At 44.2% G+C, this 21,297-nt stretch overlaps 1 protein-coding gene across 6 annotated transcripts in view; it reads right to left on the minus strand.

Annotated features, from left to right (window-relative positions):
* The window catches only part of LOC132209054 (coiled-coil domain-containing protein 96-like), a 24,581-nt gene extending 4,025 nt beyond the window's left edge, over window positions 1-20,556 (minus strand). The window contains exons 1-11 of one of the 6 annotated variants that reach the window (XM_059644262.1): window positions 20,459-20,532; window positions 18,750-18,786; window positions 17,637-17,759; window positions 15,407-15,544; window positions 14,442-14,473; window positions 9,672-9,858; window positions 8,547-8,635; window positions 7,997-8,150; window positions 6,367-6,560; window positions 3,663-3,875; window positions 1,383-1,565 (exon numbers count right to left, since the gene is read on the minus strand). In XM_059644262.1, coding sequence (XP_059500245.1) covers window positions 1,383-1,565; window positions 3,663-3,875; window positions 6,367-6,560; window positions 7,997-8,150; window positions 8,547-8,635; window positions 9,672-9,858; window positions 14,442-14,473; window positions 15,407-15,544; window positions 17,637-17,759; window positions 18,750-18,786; window positions 20,459-20,476 — 1,368 coding nt within the window. In that variant the 5' untranslated portion in view covers window positions 20,477-20,532. Of the gene's footprint in view, window positions 1-1,382; window positions 1,566-3,662; window positions 3,876-6,366; window positions 6,561-7,996; window positions 8,151-8,546; window positions 8,636-9,671; window positions 9,859-14,441; window positions 14,474-15,406; window positions 15,545-17,636; window positions 17,760-17,952; window positions 18,488-18,749; window positions 18,787-20,383; window positions 20,403-20,458 lie in introns of those variants that run through there. The other 5 variants (XM_059644265.1, XM_059644263.1, XM_059644264.1 and 2 more) reach the window with 5 other exon arrangements.
* Between the last annotated feature and the right edge of the window lie 741 nt (window positions 20,557-21,297).

Below are 21,297 nucleotides of genomic sequence, written 5' to 3' on the forward strand. Positions count from 1 at the left end.
AGAGGTGGCAGATGGAGTTCAACCTGGATAAATGCGAGGTGATGCATTTTGGAAGGTCGAATTTGAAAGCTGAGTACAGGATTAAGGATAGGATTCTTGGCAGCGTGGAGGAACAGAGGGATCTTGGTGTGCAGATACATAGATCCCTTAAAATGGCCACCCAAGTGGACAGGGTTGTTAAGAAAGCATATGGTGTTTTGGCTTTCATTAACAGGGGGATTGAGTTTAAGAGTCGTGAGATCTTGTTGCAGCTCTATAAAACTTTGGTTAGACCGCACTTGGAATACTGCGTCCAGTTCTGGGCGCCCTATTATAGGAAAGATGTGGATGCTTTGGAGAGGGTTCAGAGGAGGTTTACCAGGATGCTGCCTGGACTGGAGGGCTTATCTTATGAAGAGAGGTTGACTGAGCTCGGTCTCTTTTCATTGGAGAAAAGGAGGAGGAGAGGTGACCTAATTGAGGTATACAAGATAATGAGAGGCATGGATAGAGTTGATAGCCAGAGACTATTTCCCAGGGCAGAAATGGCTAGCACGAGGGGTCATAGTTTTAAGCTGGTTGGTGGAAAGTATAGAGGGGATGTCAGAGGCAGGTTCTTTACGCAGAGAGTTGTGAGAGCATGGAATGCGTTGCCAGCAGCAGTTGTGGAAGCAAGGTCATTGGGGTCATTTAAGAGACTGCTGGACATGCATATGGTCACAGAAATTTGAGGGTGCATACATGAGGATCAATGGTCGGCACAACATTGTGGGCTGAAGGGCCTGTTCTGTGCTGTACTGTTCTATGTTCTATGTTCTATGCTGCCAGGCCTGCTGTGTATTTCCAGTATTTTCTGTTTTTATTTCCAATATTCTTCCTCTGGAGCAAACTGTTCAGACAGGTAAAAAAGCAAAGCTGTAATTCTCAATCTTTCAGCATAGCTCTCTGCTAATGGCGCTTTGGAGCCAGGTTATACCCAATGGGTAAACATTTTGGATGCCTAAAGTATTTTTCCCATTCTGCTCTGGGCAGCTGTTTCAGTTCAGTTCACGCTCTGACACGAGATATGCATTTTAATGGTGTCTCGGTGCATCAAAGGGCTCAGGTACGAGCTTCTGTCTAGAAGAACAGTGGCCAATGCTCAATGGTGCCTGATCCCATTGTCCACCTTACCTCCAATTTACAACAAAAACAAATCTCCATACGTACTACACAACAAACTCATGTTTTCACTATGTTCTGTCACTGACAATGCTCATTCCATACTGGAACATAGAACTCAGCAGCAGGCCTGCCCATCCCTTGCCACTGGTTCCCCTAGCCCTGTACCTGCTTTTCACTGCACCCCAATGCCCCCACTGTGCCCCCACACCCACAGTACTTCAGTTATCCACAACACCCACCCTCAACACCTCCCGAGTGGCCCCCGTCCATCCCCATCCTGATACCTGGGCCACGATGGCCTCAAGGTCCATGAGCTGGGTTTTCTTCTCTATATTCTCAGCCTCCACATACTCCAGCTTCTCCTTGATGTGGGTCATCATGCCAATGGTAAATGCAATCTTCTTCCGCATCTTTGTGACTTCCTGTAAATGATATATAGCTCTGAAGGCCCATTTAAAAGCAAAGTAAAACATAAAACCGTTGTTTCATGATGTGACACTTCCAGATTTGAACTCCAGCTTACATCTAAATGTTTCCATACTTCATTTAGTTTTCCAATCTTCCCCTTCCCTCTCATCTTGGAGAAGGTACCAGCCGGTAAGGGGTTAGAGTTAGTGACAGAACATACTTCTACCAGGAGCAAATCATGGATAGCATCAGCACAACAATGTTGGCCCAATCTGCTCCTCTTGACACGTTGTCCTGTGCCTGTCACAGTGGAATCCTTGGATCAAGGTGTGTTTTTTGTTTTCCATTTAATCTATACACACAGTGTACTGCACTGTTCCAGGGTTATAGGCAGCACTTGAAGTTAAATACAAACTGAAGCTTATTCTAATTGGGTTTATTTGTGGCGCATAAAGTCAGGTTTCGTACATACTGGATACAAGTTCCCTACATCCCAGGCCTCAAGTCCACCGGCTCTTGTTGGGTTGGTGCAGACCTCATCCTGCCCAAATTCCTGTCCTCCTGACAAATTGGGTTTCACTCCTGGAGGAAAAGCAGCATCTCTCTTTTTAATTATAGGAGGCATCTTTATCTAGACAGTACCTGCTGAAACTTTATTTTACGTAATGCGAGTCTGGTATCCGTTACCAAAAAAAATTGCTGTTGAAAAAATACCTTCTATTTTCCCTCCTGTTTTCCAGGCTGGAATACTGTCGCTCTGGAAATGAGTCCTAGCATTAGAACTTTTAAGAACACCGAAAGGGAACAGAGCCAAAAGCCAGTGGAGTTTCATTATTAATCCAATATTTAAGAGTCAGAGTTGTTTTTTAACAGCACAGAAACAATCCCTTCGGTCCATGATGTCCATACTGGCCATTAAACATCCACCTATTCTAATCACATTTTCCAGCACTCGGTCCATAGCCCTGTCTGCAATGGTATTTCAAGTGTTCATCTAAATGCGTATTAAATGCCTGCCTCTACCAGCCTTTCAGACAGTGAATTCCAGTGAAGACTTTCCCCACGTTCCCTCTAAAGCTCCTGATCCATACCTTAAACTGTGCCTTTGGGAATTATACCCTCTACCCAAGGGCAATGGTCCTCCCTATCTACCCTGACTACACTATTTAGAACTTAGTATATAGCCATCATATTTCTCCTCAGCCTTCCCTGCTGTAAGGAAAACAACCCCAGCCTGTCCAGGCTCTCTTCATCATTGAAATGCTGCATCCCAACATATCCTGGTGACTATTTTCTACACCCTGTCTAGTGCAATCACATCAATCCTGTAAGTGTGGAAACCAGATGATACATTCTGTTCCAGCTGTGGATGAACTAATGTCTTATACAATTCCATCATAACATCAGTCCTCTATGCCTTGTCCAATAAAGGCAAGGATCCCATAGGTCCTTTAACCATCTTATATACCTGTCCTTTGCCTTCAAGGATCTATGGACATGCACACCAAGGTCCCTATGATTCTCTGGACTTCCAAGGGACCTATCACTCAGTGTGGACTCACTTGTCTGGTAAGTCCTTCCAAATGTATCACCTCAGGATTAAATTCCATTTGCCACTGTTCAGTCCATCTGACCAGCCCGTTTATATCAATCTGTACATTTACATTCCTTCACAACATTAAATGCTCCTTTATACTCTGTTTCCTCTGTCCCTGAGTTTGTTAACTCTTGTTGTCTGGCACCTGCTTCTGTTCACCTGGCCATGTTTCAAAGGTGAGCTTGAATAGTGAGTGTGAGTAGATGGTTTGGAGGCAGAAGAAAAGTCACAACTGAACACAATCCTGACCCCTATCTGATGTTGACACAGGCAGCTCATGGGCAGTGGAAATTCACGCAGATTTTGCTTCCCCTCCTCAATCCAAAGGTCAGGTTGAGATCAACTGACACTGCAATTAGGAAACTACTTTTGACGCCCAGATGGCCTAGAGTTGCAATGAGCAGGAACTTGGTTTCTATTCACTAAGGAGTTTATTGATCCAAGTGTTTTGCAATAGCAATTTAAATGGTCCATCCAGCTGGAGGCAGACAATGACTGCTCTTTTCCTGCTTACCTCATTGCGCTCCTCAATTTTCTCACCGTAAGACTGGTTCTCGATTTTCAGCTGCTCATAGTCAATGAGGTTTAATCCACCTGCCAGCTCCTCCTTCGCTTTCAGCTGGTGCTCATAATACTTCAGTTTATTCTTCATCTTGATAGTCTGAAATCGAATTTGCCTCATCTCTTTCTCTTTCTGCTCCTCAGTATTTTGAATGCGTTCCAACTCCTACAGACACAAGTGGCGTTAGTTACTTTTTATGAGTTTACAATGAATGAATACTGTTGGGAGTAGAATGGAAGCTTTGCTCTTAGTCATGCATTGTCTGTGCCCAGAGTGATTGACACAGGCAATGGGCTCTACAATAGAATCTGCTTCATTCTCTACACTAATATTTCTTACCTGATAAGCATAATATTGACGAGCAAAAATAAGAATCCTGGCAAAGAGATCCCAATCAGCTTTAAAGATCTAATGACTAAAATTTAAAATTTTGCACAGTTTCCAGTTTCAGGAACAGCTTGAGAATGTGTCAAAGAGCCTAGGGCTCATTTTTTTTATCTTCTTGGTTATATGGAAAGGCAACTGGAAAAGCATCTAATTATTCTGCAGATAACAAGGTGCAGAGCTGGATGAACACAGTAGGCCAAGCAGCATCAGAGGAGCAGGAAAGCTGATGTTTTGGGTCTTCATAAATTATTCTGCAACTCCCTCTATTGAGTAATTGAGGTGAATTTGTCCCTCAACAAGAACAGTCAACTCTCCAATTGGCTTATTCAGTGGAGGACTGAGTGAGGGAGATTCCCTTACCTGCTGCCCTTCACAGGAACTGACATCCATGTAGGCTTCGGGTAAGGGAATGCAGGTTCCTTTGTTACTGTGTGAATTCTGCTCCCCTTGAAAACCGCTTTCTTGTTGGCATTGTATGATAATTCATTGACCCATAACTGGGAGCATCTTTCACCATCTCTACTAACACTGATAAAATTCAAAGAAAGCCTTGTTTTCTAAACTCTCTTCAACAGTTCCTGCCTTTTTCTAACTTTGCTGCACTGCTATAGTCTTATTCCGACTAAATACCAAATACATTCTCTTACTTTGTACTGCATTCAAATTTGATTGGTGAGAATGAAGTATACCAGCTCATTGGGTATGCTCATGTGTATAATAGAATGACCAGAGAAACCAAATGAGGCCACAGCTTTTATAGTTTTTCACAAATGCACATTGAGTCAGTAGGGAACACTCTGGTATTTCACATACAATCATTCATCATGTCTTAGCTGCAAGCCTAGGCAACTTGGACGGCAAGCAAAGGACTAACCCTAACGAGAGGGTGACTATTTGATTAAAATAAGCAGCAGGCTGTTAGGGAATTTCTGAGTGGGGTTCAGGTTAGGACTGCAGACGTGAGCTGTGCACTCCTCTGAAGGCATTCGCCAGCTCTTTGTTCCCCAATTCACTGAATTGTTACAGTGCAGGATGCCATTCGGCCCATTCTGTCTGCACCAGCTCACTGGCTTGGTGCCAATCTGCTGCCTTTTCCCTGTCATTCTATATATTTTTCTATTTAAATAATCATTTAAATGAATGCAGGTAGCAAAAGCTGCCACACAATGAAGGCTCAGGTGAGGCCCAGTCTGAACTGTGAATTGCCAGTGGAGCTTCATATAATCATTAAATTCTCCTTTCATCCTTGAAATGTTTAAAACCTAAGCCTTCTGCCAAACTAACACCACTTTGAATATATCTTAGTTTCTCTCTTCAACTTTGGTGATGTCCTTTATCATACACCTTTCCCCTTTGCCTGAGTTTCCATATTTGAAAAGACACACTGGAAATGAAACATCAACTTTTATCACATGGAACATTTCAAACACAGAATATAGAATGGTACAGCACAAGAACAGGACCTGCAGCCCAAAATGGCAAACATGACACAAAATTAAACTAATCCCTTCTGCCTGCCCTGGGCCCATATCCCTCCATTCTTTGCATATTCCTCTGTTTATGTAGAAGCCTCTTAAATGTTCTTATCGTATCTACCCCTGGCAGTGCGTTCGAGACTCCTATCACTCTCTGTGTAAAAAAACTTTCTCCTCACATCGCCTTTGAACTTTCCCCCTCAGCTGAAATGCATGCCCCTGAGTATTGGACATTGTAACTCTGGGAAAAAGATTCTGACTGTCAATGCTATCTATGCATCTCACAATTTTATAGACTTCTATTATGTCTCCCTCAGCCTCTGCTGCTCCAAAGCAAACAACTCGAGTTTTTCTAGCCTCTTCTTATAGATCACATCCTCTAATCCAGGCGGCATCCTGGTAAACCTCGTCTGCACCTTCTCCAAACTCTCCACATCCCTCCTTATAATGTGACAACCAGAATTGAATGCAATACTCTAAATGAAATGTAGAAAAACATCTTAGCTGGTCTTTAAGAAGTTGTCTTGTTAAGGAATGGTGGGAAGAGAAAATAAAAAGTGCACAAACTGATATTTGCAAATAGCTGAGAATTTGTCTGACTTCTACTTTGAAAGCAAGATCATACCTGCAAACCACTGAAATAAATTGCTGGAGGAACTCGGAATGTTGACTCTGCTTTCTCTCTCTACAGATGCTGTTAAACCAAATGAGATTCTCCAGCAATTTCTATCTTTGTTTCAGATCTCTAGTACGCACAGTTCTTTGTTTTACACTAGAAGAAATAGTTGACCTACCAGCAACGCTGCATGTCTCCCTGGCCGTTTGTTTATTATAGTCTTTGCCACAGATCTCTTCCTAGACATGAACATTCTCCACGCATACTCTGTCAGCTGCTGCTTCTCCTCACATTCAGCAGAGAGATCAGCGATCTGTTCCTGGTAGGACTCAACCTCCTCCCTATACTTGGCCTGCAATTTAGCCAGAGAGTCTGTGCCCAAAAGGCAAATATCAATTAGTGTCATTCATTCTGGCACTTCATTATCTCCCTGGCACTTTTTTGTTCTGCCACCTCCAAAGATCTATAAACTTACACCACTGGGTCTGTCTGTTCCTGCAGCCCATTTACTATTGCACCGTTTAGTTTTTGATACCAAACTAAACCCATCCCTGGCATGCTTCAGAATGAAGATGGTCTAGACTGAACATGTCTTTTGTTAAGATAGCTGCTACTGAAAGGTTTTTCTAAATAAATGTGGCTTTTGGTGGAGTGGGATAATTTAAAGGAAGTGTGGTTTAATGTTGGGACTGTTTAACTTGAGTCTATCTCTCCAATAAGGAGCCTTATTGAATGCCTTCAAAAAGTCTATATAAATAACACTCATTGACACTCCCAGGCATACCACATCAGTTAGTTCTTGGACTTTTAGCTTAAGGCTGTGATTGTGGCCAATGTCAGCACAAGGTGTAGTACCGTGTGCTCAATACGATCAGAAGTGAACCCTCCAGCCTGCTCTGTTAGCCAGTAAGGTCAGGCCTGACACATCTGTGTTTCAAAGTTCACATCCCTATTTACTCCAATAAGCCCTGATTCCCCAGTCCAACAAGAATCTACCCATGTCTACATTAAAAATATGCAAGGATCCCACCTCCATTGCCATCTAAAGCAAAGGGTTCCAAAGTCGCACAACCCTCAGAGAAAAAAATTCTCTTCTGTGCTGAAAAGGTGATCCCTAACTTTAAAACAGCAACATTTTGTGCATTACAAATTAGTGTAATTAAAGTCACCAGGGCTAAAGAAATGAAAATACATTTGGGATGAGCCCTTGAAAGTAGCTTTCGAAGCGCTGACTATGTTTGGAATTTTGTTCCAATTTTTTTGCCTGTGTTTTATGGACCTTCTGTACTTTACTCTTATTTCCCAACTTCATTAAGAGGCTGCCCTATTTGTCCTGCATATGCCCATTTTCAGCACTTTGCCCTTAATTTTATGACATAGTCTATTCTGGGAGATAGCTATTTGTAAATTGTGCTGAAATAAGCCTGACCATTCTTACACAGAATCTTTAACATTAAAATTCATCATATTTTCAGAGTAATTGCAGTAAAGACAACGTGTGGTTTGGTTCTGTTTACAAGTACATTAATTTTTAAAAGTGTGTCAAAAAACTGCAGTCTTTAAACTGCACATTGTATTTCACTAATAGATATGTCAGCAATGTAACTGTGCACACACAGTTCAATCTCACTGGCAATTCTTTATGGAAGCACTCTAAGTTATCAATTGTTTGAAAACAAATACTCCATCAGTTTCAGAGATAGTAGGAACTGCAGATTTAGTCGTTTCTGTCAATACTGGATTTATAACCCTTTCTATAATTAACATGATGTCAGCTTATGGTCTTCACACCTCAATCTTTCTCTTACCCATGAACTTCACATATCGTTGTTCATAGTCTGAGTGGGCTTTCTTTAATTCGACCTTTGATTCCTCTGTCTTCTTCTTTCGATAGTAGTCTGCTAATTTGTTCTGTACTTGGGTATTATGGTTTCTCAATGTTTGCCGTTCCACAAATAATGCCTGAGCAACAACAGGAGGAAAAAGGATTTTAATCAGCTTCGCATTTCGTGTCTTGTCATTTCACACTATTTATAGGTAATTGAGGTGAGAGTAGGAATAGGCTGAACTTTAGGCATTTTCATTTTTCTAGGCAAAGAGAGTGGTGAACATTTGGAAATATATGCCAGCTGATCCTCTAACTTTGCTTCAAAAAGGATCAGGGACATAAACCCACGGTGATAAGACACACACTGTGCTAGCTATCCTGTACATACGCAACAACTACCCTACAACATAGGTTGGTTAAAATGAAGAGAAAGAATGACATAGGAAATCTAACAAGCTATCTAAGAGTGTAAAAGTCCAGAAATAATGTAAAAAATAAGAGAAAAACAAATCAAAACCAAAGGGATTTACTTGATATCTGTATTCCAGTTCCATTTGATCAAAAGATGCTTGTTCATCTTCAACCTCTTCGTCAACCTTCTCTTCGTTGATGGGTGACGCTAACGGAAGATGAAAGACACCCGTTAAAATGAGACAGTAAGAGCTGTAGATGCTGGAGTCAGAGATAACACAGTGTGGAGCAGGGCAGGCAGCAATTGGAGTCGCAGGAAAGCTGACGTTTCCGGTAGAGGCCCTTCAGATTTCTGAAGAAGGGTCCCGACCCGAAATGTCAGCTTTTTTGCTCCACTAATGCTGCCTGGCCTGCTGTGTTCCTCCAGCTCCACACTGTGTTAACCCTTTAAAATGATTTTTTTTCTGTCATGGCATCTGATCAGAATTATTTTGAATTCTAATGCGTACTCCATGCAAGCGTTAGTAACATTTGTTCTAATTTGTAAAATGAAGTCAGACTCTTTTCTAGAGAACTTCGGCAAATGTGGAGGAGATGACTGACAAACTTACAAAGCTCAGCAAGATGCAGTGATGATTTCTCCTGATCCTGTATTCAGCTTCATCGCTCTGTACACAAGAACTCATCAGGGAGCAACCAATGCTAGTAAAGAAGTCCAACCAATGCCTTTCTATTAATTTTGATGGATGAAATCTCAGATAAGCTCACATAAGAGTTTGTGTTTCTTGCTGCTTGATATTCATGTGTACTATGTTACGCCAGATAAAAGACTAGGAAAATACACTCTAAGATTATGAGAAATCCAAATGGCTGAAAGCATTCTCCCATTGCTTGTCTTACATACAAACAGGCTAATAGGTAGAATACCGATTTTTAATAAATCATCATGGCAACACTTTTTCCCAAGTTATAGCCCCCAATAAATAGATAATGGCTTGTTTTTTATTTGTTCCCAAAATCCATAGTGCCTCTAAATCAAAAGTCATCATTTTCATCCAGGTCCAAGACATTATCCCCTTTTCCTTCATGATTTATTGCAAGCTGTACCCTCCTTCCTTAACCTAATGCCAGTAAATCACTGTGGTTCTGGGTTTCAGAATAACTTTACCATCTGATCCAAATGCTTGTCATAGCTTTGTATTGATGTAATTTCCAATGTACCACCCACTGCCATGAAATCATACCTTGCCTCTCTGGTGTCCCAAGTTCTATGATTGGTGGGCCATTTGAAAATTCCTCTTTTTCAGGACCATCATCATGTGCTAAATCTTCACCGATGACAGTCGGTGGTTCTTCCTTTTCCCCTTCTGAAAAAGTTATACTGGTGGGCAAAGGTGTTGAGGTCTTCTCCATTTCTTTTGTTTCTTCAGGCTTGTTAATGATAGAAAAATGTGAGTGAAACAATGTTCCAGACTGACTGAAATGGTGGCAGGATTGAAATCTGAATTTGAAAGATGCTCTTGCAGTGCTTGGATTGGAGTGAATATCAGATCTTCTCGAATCCCGTGTAATAACAGCCAATGATAATTCTTAAGTAAAGAGATAACAAGGTGTAGAGCTGGATGAACACAGCAGGCCAAGCAGAATCAGAGGAGCCGGAAAGCTGACGTTTCAGGCCTAGACCCTTCATCAGAAATGGGGGAGGGGAAGGGGGTTCTGAAATAAATAAGGAGAGAGGGGGAAGTGAATAGGAGATGGATAGAGGAGAAGATAGGTGGAGAGGAGACAGACAGGTCAAATAGGTGGGGATGGAGCCAGTAAAGGTGAGTGTAGGTGGGGAGGTAGGGAGGGGATAGGTCAGTCAAGGGAGGACAGACAGGTCAAGGGGGCAGCATGAGGTTAATAGCTAGAATATGGGTTTGGGGCTTGAGGTGGGAGGAGGGGATAGGTGGGAAGAAGGACAGGCTAGAGAAGCGGTGACGAGCTGGGCAGGTCTAGGGATGCAGTTGCGGGAGGGGAGATTTTGAAGCTTGTGAAGTCCACATTGATACCATTGGGCTGCAGGGTTCCCAAGCGGAATATGAGTTGCTGTTCCTGCAACCTTTGGGTGGCATCATTGTGGCACTGCAGGCGGCCCATGATGGACATGACGTCTCAGGAATTGGGTGTGGGGGCGTGGGAGTTGAAATGGTTTGCGACTGGGAGGTGCAGTTGTTCAGTCCGAACCAAGCGTAGGTGTTCCACAAAACGGTGTACAAGCCTCCGCTTGGTTTCCTTGATGTAGAGGATACAGTATACCACATTAGCAGGTGTGCAGGTGAACATCTGCTTGATGTGGAAAGTCTTCTTGGGGCCTGGGATGGGGGTGAGGGGGGGGACGGATAGGGGCAGGTGTAGCACTTCCTGCAGTTGCAGGGAAAAGTGCCGGGTGTGGTGGCGCTGAAGAGGATTGTGGAGTGGACAAGGCAGTCATGGAGAGAGTGATCTCTCCAGAAAGGAGGTAAGGGTGGGGAGGGAAAACTATCTTTGGTGGTGGGGTCAGATTGCAGATGACGGAAGTGTTGGAGGATGATGCAGTGAATCCGGAGGTTGGTGAGACGGTACGTGAGGATGAGGGGGATTCTGTTTTGGTTGAATTGCGGGGAGGGGGTGTGATGGATGAGTTGCAAGAATGCAGGAGACACGGTCGAGGGCATTCTTGACCACTCAGGAGTGGGGGGGGATGTTGCGTTACTTGAAAAACGAGGGTATCTGAGATGTTTGGGAGTGGAATGCCTCATCCTGGGAGCAGATGCGTTGGAGGCAAAGGAATTGGGAATAGAGGACGGCATTTTTGCAGGAAGGTGGAGGTGTATTCTAGGTAGCTGTGGAAATCGGTGGGCTTGAAATGGATATTGGTTTCCAGGTGGCTGCCAGAGATGGAAACAGAAGGGCTCAGGAAGGAGAAAGAGGTATCAGAGATGATCCAGGTGATCAACTTGAGGTTGGGGTGGAAGGTGTTGGTGAAGTGGATGAACTGCTCGAGCTCCTCATGGGAGCACTGGCTCCATGCCTACCTCTTTGACCTGTCTGTCTCCTCTCTACCTATCTTCTCCTTTATCCATCTTCTATCCCCCTCGCCTCTCCCTATTTATTTCAGAACCCACCTTCCCTTCCCCATTTCTGAAGAAGGGTCTAGGCCTGAAACGTCAGCTTTCCTGCTCCTCTGAGGCTGCTTGACCTGCTGTGTTCATCCAGCTCTACACCTTGTTATCTCAGATTCTCCAGCATCTGCAGTTCCTACTATCTTTGGACCAATCTTAAGGCATTTTATATAAAAATTGACACACATCTTTTAGTAACATAACATAGTGTTTTTACTTGGTATATACATTGCAACTACATTTGAAGACTGCTTTTTGGAGTTACATACTGATTGAACTATTGTCTAATTTGTTCAGACAGCATTTCCTGGATATTAAACATTGGGGTTTATTTTGACAGAATGCACAGTTATTAAACCTAAGGGAGTAGATGCATTGCTACCTGTGGTTTTGGGCCTGACAGGCAGACTATTAATAGTAAAGCTAATTATTAGCAAACCAATGGCCACTGCCTATGTTTTGGTGACCCAAACCAATATTAGTTTTAATTACACAACTATGTTCAAAGCCACTAGATTTCATAGACTTTTGGAGCAGGATCTCTTAATGAACCAATTTAAATTGTGGAATCTCATGTAATTGGAATACGTTTAATGCTGAATGCAACAAGGAGACAGCAGTGATATATCATCACTTGTGTGGCCATGGGCCTCACTGGCTGTACCAGCATTTATTGCCCATCCTGAGTTCCAGAAGGTGCTGTCTGTTGATAGTGAGGGGCTTGGAGAGGAACCTGCAAGAGTAGTAGCATGCACCGCTACTGAATGTTAGTGGTGGAGGGAGTAGATGCTTGTGGGTGTGATGCCAATCAATGACGTCGTGTGTCTCAATGACTGTGCAAAGCAATAAACTTTATCATGCATTTCAAAGCATATCAGCAAGGGGAGACAGAGAAGCTTAGAGCAGCAATTGCAAAACTTAGATAATGAATACATGTCCAGCACTTGCCAATCAAATTAAGTGGGGCCCTGTTAGCATTCTCAGAAGTTGTAGACTCAGGGCAGATTACAGAGACACAGAGAGTCAAGTCATGAATTTAAAATAAAGAGGCCTTGCAGGGTCAGTGATCAGAGGAGATGGGTGAAAGAGATTGTTTCAAAAGTATTGGAATCAATTATTAAAGAGTAAAGCAGAACATTTGAAAAATCATAATCTAATTAAGTAGAGCCAGTATGGCTTCATGAAAGGGAAGTATTGTGTCTGACAAAGTCTCAACTAGAATGGATAGTGGGGAACAGTAGATGATGCATTTGCAATTCCAGAAGGCATTCGACAAGGTACCTCACAAAAGGTTAAGTCATGAGACCCTACACGGTTGGAGGTATTATATTGGCTTGGTTAGAGAATTGGTTCATTGGCAGGAAACAGAGAGGGGATAAAAGGTTCTTTTTCAGTTAGCAACACAAGGCCAGTAGGTTTCCACAAGGATCAGTGCTGGAACTGCAACTATTTGCAACACATATTCATGACTTGGAGGAAGAAAGTTAATGTACTGTAGCCATATTTGCAGATGACATGAAAATAGATGGAAAGGGAGGTTGTGAGAGCGGTATAAACAGTTTACAGTGAAATTTTGATAGGTTGAATAAGTGGGCAAAAAGTTGGCAAATACAGTATAATGTGGAGAAGTGTGAACATGCTCCTTTTGGAAGGGAGAACAAAAGAACAGAGTATTATTTAAGTGGACAGAAACTGCAGGAAGCTACAACATAAAGGGACTTTGGAATACAATGCATGAAACACAAAGTGAGCAAACAGGTGTGGCAGGTAATCAGGAGGGTTAATGGAAACATAGAATTCCTACGGAGTGGAAGCAGGCCGTTTGGCCCATTAAGTCCACACTGATCTTCTGAACAGCATCCCACCCAGCTCCACACCCCAAACCTTATCTCTGTAACCCTGCATGTCCCATGACTAATCCACCTAGCCTGCAAACACCTGGACACTACAGGTAATTTAGAATGGCTAATCCATCTAACCTGTATATTTTTGGACTGTCGGAGGAAACCCCACGCAGATGTGGGGAGAATGTGTAAACTCTACACAGTTGGTCCTTATTTCAGGCAAGAACAGGAAATTCTTACTGCAACTGAACAAGGTGCTGGTGAGGCCACATATGGAGTATTGTGAGCAGTTTTGGTCCCCTATTTAAGGGAAGATATTACTTCAGTGGAGGTAGTTCAAAGCAACCCACTAGTACGACTCCTTGTCTTATAAGCAAAGGCTAAACAAGTTGGGATTCTACTCACTAAAACTATGAAAGCAGTTCTGGTGAAAGTTCAATGACCTGAAACATTAGCTCTGATTCTCCACAGATGCTGCCTGATCTCCAGAATTTCCTACTTCTTCTATTTTTACTATTAGCAGAAGAAATGGTTAAGGATCTCAGAAGAAGACAGGCTGAGGCAGATGATATGATGGAGGTAGAATTAAGAGGTTCTTCAGGTAGAGATCAAAAATAGCTTAGCAGTTCAATCAGGGACAGATGTGTCCCTGAGGCTGCAAACGTTCTGGTTCTGTTAAATGCAGTAGCCAGAAAGGGGAAACAGAATTTCTGGCAGGTGCTGAAGGGACCTCATTTTTAACTGGAGAGGATTTTAGCTCAACTATGAGTGGATATCAGAGTATGTGTCTGCAAAAAGAAAATGCAGAAACAGTAGGGCATACCTTGCAGAGGTTTGGGAGGTAGAGCTGATGGTAACTGACTGAAGAGATGGAAGATACAAACAATGCTATTGCTGGCACTTGAATATATTTATAGAATAATAGGCCCTCGTGGGCAGGTTCATTGTAAACATAAAAAGTTGATTACAGATGATATAATATCTAATCACTGTTTGAATATTAATAAAAGTAAAAGCAAATACTCACAGCAGTCATTTTCAGCTCAACAGTTTTTAATCCTTCAGAATTAAAAGACTCACAATTAATACTTTTATCTATACATTAATCAAGTTCAAAGATATCAATAATTAAATCATATTGTGCAGAATCAATTTTTCCCTAACTCTCCTGACACCATGCTCTCTGTTTCCATTCTGTGATGTCTCCAACACTGAAATCAAGGTCCACCATTCTGCCTCCCAGTCCACCACTTCTCCCTGCATCTCAATACTACACCCCGTACTGAGTTCCTAAGCTCACTTAGCCTCTCCTTCCTCCCATTATGAACAAGTTTAGAAGATTCAAGCTGTGCTATATTTTAATCAAAGCTTTCTACATTTACCAGTACTGTCTTTTTCAAACGTGTTGGTATCTTACATCATGGCGTTAGGCCTTACCTTCAGCCTGGTGGCGTAAAAATATTACAGAGAACAGGTAGTGTGGTACTGCTTCTGGAATTGTAGGCTTATTATACTTCTTTTAACAGTTATTATAGTGATCACATTTCAATATTATAAGACTCATATTTATTTTGTCTCATTAACATTTTAAAAAACCAAACAGGTCATTATTCTGAATTTAAATGACCCTGTCCCTTCAGCAGAGAATGCAAGATTCTGCATCTATTATTTTTACTCTTTCTGCCCCTTTTCTTCCTCCTATCCTGCGCACATCTTCAAGATGATTCCTTCACTTTAGTCATTATTATAACTCACGAATTGCTCTGATTTACAGGAGAAGGCCAATAGCATCCAAAGTGGAAAAGGGGAATTCTGTCAATATATTCGACAGCTAAACTAGGAAGGGAGGAAGTCACCAACTGGAAGCAAACAGTCAGCCATTGCCTTGCTCTCTGGTGGAGTTCTGAGTGTTCTCTATTGTCTTGACAAACATATCTACACTGCTACTTGGTTCACTTTTTCTCTTTAATATTCCTTCAGGTATGTCATCACCTTTCCATTCCTGAATTTCTGGACTTGCTCCATCACTGGGAGGAGGTAAGTTTATTTCTTGCACATCACTGACCGTGTCCTCCTCTCGCATAGCTTCAGAGTCTTTGCTCTCTCCTGCAGGAGTGCCAGGATTGATCCCTGCAATGGCGTAGAGAAATGAAACAATTACATGCTTCCAGCAGAATAGGGGTGCCAGGGCGAGGGAGTAGGGCACTGGCTGAGGGCACTGTTACACCCCAGAATATACTTTGTAGTGAATGAAACCTTTGAAGAGCAGGTGTGCATGCTGGAATGGATAGAGATAGACGAAGCTGATGTGCTGAAAATTTTGTCAAACATTAAGATTGACAAGTAGATGTGCTGAAAATTTTGTCAAACATTAAGATTGACAAGTCGCCAGGCCCGGATCAGATTTGTCCTCAGCTGCTTTGGGAAGCGAGAAATGCAATTGCTTCGCCACTTGCGAAGATCTTTGCATCCTCGCTCTCCACTGGAGTCGTACCTGAGGACTGGAGAGAGGCAAATGTAATTCCTCTCTTCAAGAAAGGAAATAGGGAAATCCCCAGCAATTATAGACCGGTAAGTCTCACGTCTGTCGTCTGCAAGGTGTTAGAAAGGATTCTGAGGGATAAGATTTATGACCATCTGGAAGAGCATGGCTTGATCAAATACAGTCAACACGGCTTTGTGAGGGGTAGGTCATGCCTTACAAACCTTATCGAGTTTTTTGAGGATGTGACTAGAAAGGTTGATGAGGGTCGAGCTGTGGATGTGGTGTATATGGACTTCAGCAAGGCATTTGATAAGGTTCCCCATGGTAGGCTCATTCAGAAGGTCAGGAGGAATGGGATACAGGGGAGCTTAGCTGCTTGGATACAGAATTGGCTGGCCAACAGAAGGCAGCGAGTGGTAGTAGAAGGAAAATATTCTGCCTGGAAGTCAGTGGTGAGTGGAGTTCCACAGGGCTCTGTCCTTGGGCCTCTACTGTTTGTAATTTTTATTAATGACTTGGACGAGGGAATTGAAGGATGGGTCAGCAAGTTTGCAGACGACACAAAGGTCGGAGGTGTCGTTGACAGTGTAGAGGGCTGTTGTAGGCTGCAGCGGGACATTGACAGGATGCAGAGATGGGCTGAGAGGTGGCAGATGGAGTTCAACCTGGATAAATGCGAGGTGATGCATTTTGGAAGGTCGAATTTGAAAGCTGAGTACAGGATTAAGGATAGGATTCTTGGCAGCGTGGAGGAACAGAGGGATCTTGGTGTGCAGATACATAGATCCCTTAAAATGGCCACCCAAGTGGACAGGGTTGTTAAGAAAGCATATGGTGTTTTGGCTTTCATTAACAGGGGGATTGAGTTTAAGAGTCGTGAGATCTTGTTGCAGCTCTATAAAACTTTGGTTAGGCCGCACTTGGAATACTGCGTCCAGTTCTGGGTGCCCTATTATAGGAAAGATGTGGATGCTTTGGAGAGGGTTCAGAGGAGGTTTACCAGGATGCTGCCTGGACTGGAGGGCTTATCTTATGAAGAGAGGTTGACTGAGCTCGGTCTCTTTTCATTGGAGAAAAGGAGGAGGAGAGGGGACCTAATTGAGGTATACAAGATAATGAGAGGCATAGATAGAGTTGATAGCCAGAGACTATTTCCCAGGGCAGAAATGGCTAGCACGAGGGGTCATAGTTTTAAGCTGGTTGGTGGAAAGTATAGAGGGGATGTCAGAGGCAGGTTCTTTACGCAGAGAGTTGTGAGAGCATGGAATGCGTTGCCAGCAGCAGTTGTGGAAGCAAGGTCATTGGGGTCATTTAAGAGACTGCTGGACATGTATATGGTCACAGAAATTTGAGGGTGCATACATGAGGATCAATGGTCGGCACAACATTGTGGGCTGAAGGGCCTGTTCTGTGCTGTACTGTTCTATGTTCTATGTTCTAATATCTGATGCAGGCAAGGATTGCTCCACAACTTCTGCCGGGACCTGCCTCCCTCTCCACAATCGGACAGGCCCATTCTCCCTGGCACTCACTCCACTCCAGCCTGGTCAATGCACACACAGTAACAAAACTAACTCAAAAGAATGCAAGCAAGTTTCTGAAATGAGTGAGTGATGACAGATTTAAAGCTGCCGTTTTCCTTATTTGAGCTGAGGGAACAGTGGTGCTTTCGGCTGAGTCTTTGCGACTGTGAACCTACTGCTAATATTCACACGCAAGCCCGTGCGCCCTTTTCACCTGGCTCCTGTGTTGCTGTTTCAATCTCCATTTGCCTCAGAGTGGGGCCAGTGGTAGGTGTATGGACTGGCGAGTCTCCTGCAGCCCCCTCCTCATCTTCCTCTTCAATCAGGGCGGCTGGGACTAGAAGAAAGAAATATTGCAGTTTGCATCCTTTCCCACTGAAGTATGAAGCAACCCCTTCAGGGAGCTATTCATCCGGAGATGCCTTTTAATGGTCTGCACACAACACAGAACACAATCGCACCGTGTGTAGCACACCTCGCACAACATTTCACAGTCAGTAAATCACTGTGTTTTCGCAATGTGTGGATACCTGTAGGTCCATGGACTGAGAAGCGGAGACAGCTCCAAACCTCTGCTGTTGTGAATGCAGCTGGGTTACTAGGAGGAGCAGGCACCGTGCAGAGTAGCTAGTCGTCTCTAGGTCGAACCTTGAATGCTGTCTGTTGGAATACAGTAAGCGGAGTTCCTCTCTGCCTGTTCAATGTAAAGGACCCAACAGCAATGCAAAGAGCAAGGGCTGCCTTGGTGCCGTCGCTACCTGGTTTCCCGTAACAATCGGAGCTGTGTTACGTGGTCGAAAACGGCACGGTGTGCTCAAGGCCCTGGACACACACCTGCCTAGGGCAGCGCTGTGCTGACGGGGACTCGGAACCGGGACTGTTCCTTTCTCCCTGACTGCCCCTGCACACACGCAGACACATAGAAAGTCTACCCCTTGAGAAAGTCTGAACAGCACGGCCACAACTGGACGTCAGCCAACTCTTAAAGCCGGTGGAGGTCATTTTTTAAACTTCGCCTCTTTTATGAAGCTGCTAGCTTGTTGCAGCAATATCCTCGACAATAAATAGACAGCATTCAACTAAAAAGGCACAAGCAACGGTAGAGAAGCTGCACCATGCGCCCACACCGCTCCGCTGTTTACAGCGTTAATCTGATCTCCCGCCGAAGTTAACGATCAGCAGCAGCCCCAACAAAATGAAGCAAATTGTTTTTTCGTTTGGAATAAGACAGAGCTACACTGTGGCAGTTGCTGCAAATCACACTTTTATTACTAAAAGTATCGTTTTCAATCAGTAAGAATGCGAACCAAGGCGGTGTTGAACTCACCTTGCTTTGTGAGAGATTGCTGTGGACTTGGCTGTTGCTATTGGGAGGAAATGAAAGCGTTAATAAATTGTATCGGAACGGCTGGAGGCGCTAACACAGCCTGCAATATCACTGCAGGGCTGAGTTAGGTGGTCAATGTAACTTCATGATTTTTCATCCATCTTTAAACTTCGTTTTGTTTCGCTTGTAAACAGAAGCAACTGCACATCTTGCTCAGCCCATTGAGTCTAAGCCGGCAAGACTTGGCGAATCCATATAAAAACCGAAGTGATTTACATGCGAAGGCCTTAGAGCTGGGATCTGGCGCCATTGAAATGCAACTTTGTATCTTGTATCTTCTGCAAAACTGTGACAAACGGATACGAACACTCGGCCCCTCGATCCTGCTCCGCCTCACAGTGAGATCTGACTGTCATCTCAGCTCCATTTTCCCATCAAAATCTTTTTCCCCTTCTGTAATCAGAAACTATCTGCCTCGGGTCTGATTTCTCTTCACAGATGCTGCCAGACCTGCTGAGCTTTTCCAGCGACTTCTGTTTTTATTTCTATCTGCGTCTGCCTTAATCCTAAACGATTCATCCTGCGCCAAGTAATATTTCATTTTGCATCAGCACCAGATCTTACATTCCTAATCTTAAAAACATGTTAAAACTGCCCGGTGAACGTGCACTCAGAATACAATGCAGACACACCGGGTGGTGTCAGAAGGTGCTGTCTTATCAGACCGAACTTCCCAAGGACTGCACTTGAGCTCAGGTTAGGACCTGGGAGCTGAAAAAGATGCTCCCTCTCCCCGCGGGGCTGGGAGCTCGGGGTGGATGCCCACATTCCGAATGCTCTCCCTAGGTCCCTTAGAGTCAGTGTCACCCCAAATGAGGTGGGGGGAGAGGGCGGATGGCAGCGGCTGATCCCAATCAATGGGCATTAGGGACAGGGGCTAGGGGTGTACGGGGCGGGGGGGCGTCTCGAGTGGAGGACAGTCCAGGGGAGGAATTGAAGGAAACATTCCCTGTGGGTGGGGGTCCCGGATACGAGGGATGGGAGTGTGACTGGGCGACAGTCCCGGGGGGGAAGGTGCGGGGAGATTAGTTGACAGTCCCTGCGGGGGAAGGAAATTAGGGGACAATCCCCTGCGATTAGGGGGCGGCGCTTGAGGTTTGGGGTCAATCCTAGGAGAGGGTCAAAATTGGGGGAGATTCCACGGGGAGGGGGGTAATTAGGGTCAGTTCCCTGGAGCAGAAGGCGATTTGTGTGACAGGTCCCGGGGGTGGCGGATAATTGACTGACCGTCCCCGTGGGGTGGGGGTGGTGCGGGGTAACTGGGTGACCGACCCCGTTGGGGGATGTAACTGGGTGACCGACCCCGTGCGGGGGTTGTCTCAGATGAAGTTTCTAAACAAGAACCTTTCAGTCCAGCAGCGGCCAATGGAAACACAGGAGTAGACGTCAATCATTGGATGCGACCAATAGGGAAATGCAGGAGGCGGAATATGCATATATGGACGGATGCCTGGACCAATGGAAACACAGCAAGGGCGGGATCGGGGCCTGAGGCTCGTCCCGGTGAAAAAGAAGCCGCGGATTCGATTTAATTCGACAATCCCGAGTGGGGACAAACCCCCGGCCGTTATTACATGTCACAGGAGACGGATTGGTTCCCGGTCAGACTAAACGACCCGGCGAAAAGACTGAAAACCGCCGTCCTTTACCTCACTGTGTTTCAGCATGAGTCGCCGTTACCATAGAGACCGCTGCGTCATTAGGCCACACCCGGAAACATACCCCGCCCACCAACCCGGAACCCTCCATCCTCGTCACACGGGGACTAACTGGAGTCTTCCACTTTGTCAGGTCATGGTGCCCATCAGACAGTTATTTACAGAATCATCCAGCACAAAAACAGGCCCTTCAACTCAACCCGTCCATGCCACCCAAGTTCCCAAACTAAACTAGTCCCATACGCTAGATAACAAAGTGTGGAGCTGGATGAACACAGCAGGCCCAGCAGCATCTTAGGAGAACAAAAGCTTGTGTGATCTCGGATTCTCCAGCGGCTGCAGTACCCATTATCTCTAGTCCCATATTGCTTGCGTTTGGCCCCTATCTGTCCAAACCTTTCCTATTCATCTAGGTATCCAAATGTCTTTTAATTGTTGTAATTTGTTCTACAGCTCTTCTTCTACCACCACTAACCACCTACTGTGTGAAAATTTTGCCCCTTAGATCCCTTTTAAATCTTTCTCCTCTCACCTTAAAATCACATTCACCCTATCTGTACCCAAAACAATTTTGCAAATTTCTCCTCAACCTCCTACACTCCAGGAGAAAATGTCCAAGACCCTCCTTTCAACTCAAAGCCTGATAACATCCTTATAAATCTTCTCTGCAATCAATAACATCCCTCCTGTAGCAGGGAGACCAGAACTATCATCCCTTTTTCCAGCACTTCTTGGGCCATTGCGCTGTATCCTAGGTCACTTTGGAAAGATCAAGAGTTATTAGGAAAAGGCAGAGGTATGTAAGTGTGGAGTGTCAAATCATCATGACC

Source organism: Stegostoma tigrinum, unplaced genomic scaffold, assembly GCF_030684315.1.
Source record: "Stegostoma tigrinum isolate sSteTig4 unplaced genomic scaffold, sSteTig4.hap1 scaffold_638, whole genome shotgun sequence".
NCBI classification, from domain to species: Eukaryota; Metazoa; Chordata; class Chondrichthyes; order Orectolobiformes; family Stegostomatidae; genus Stegostoma; species Stegostoma tigrinum.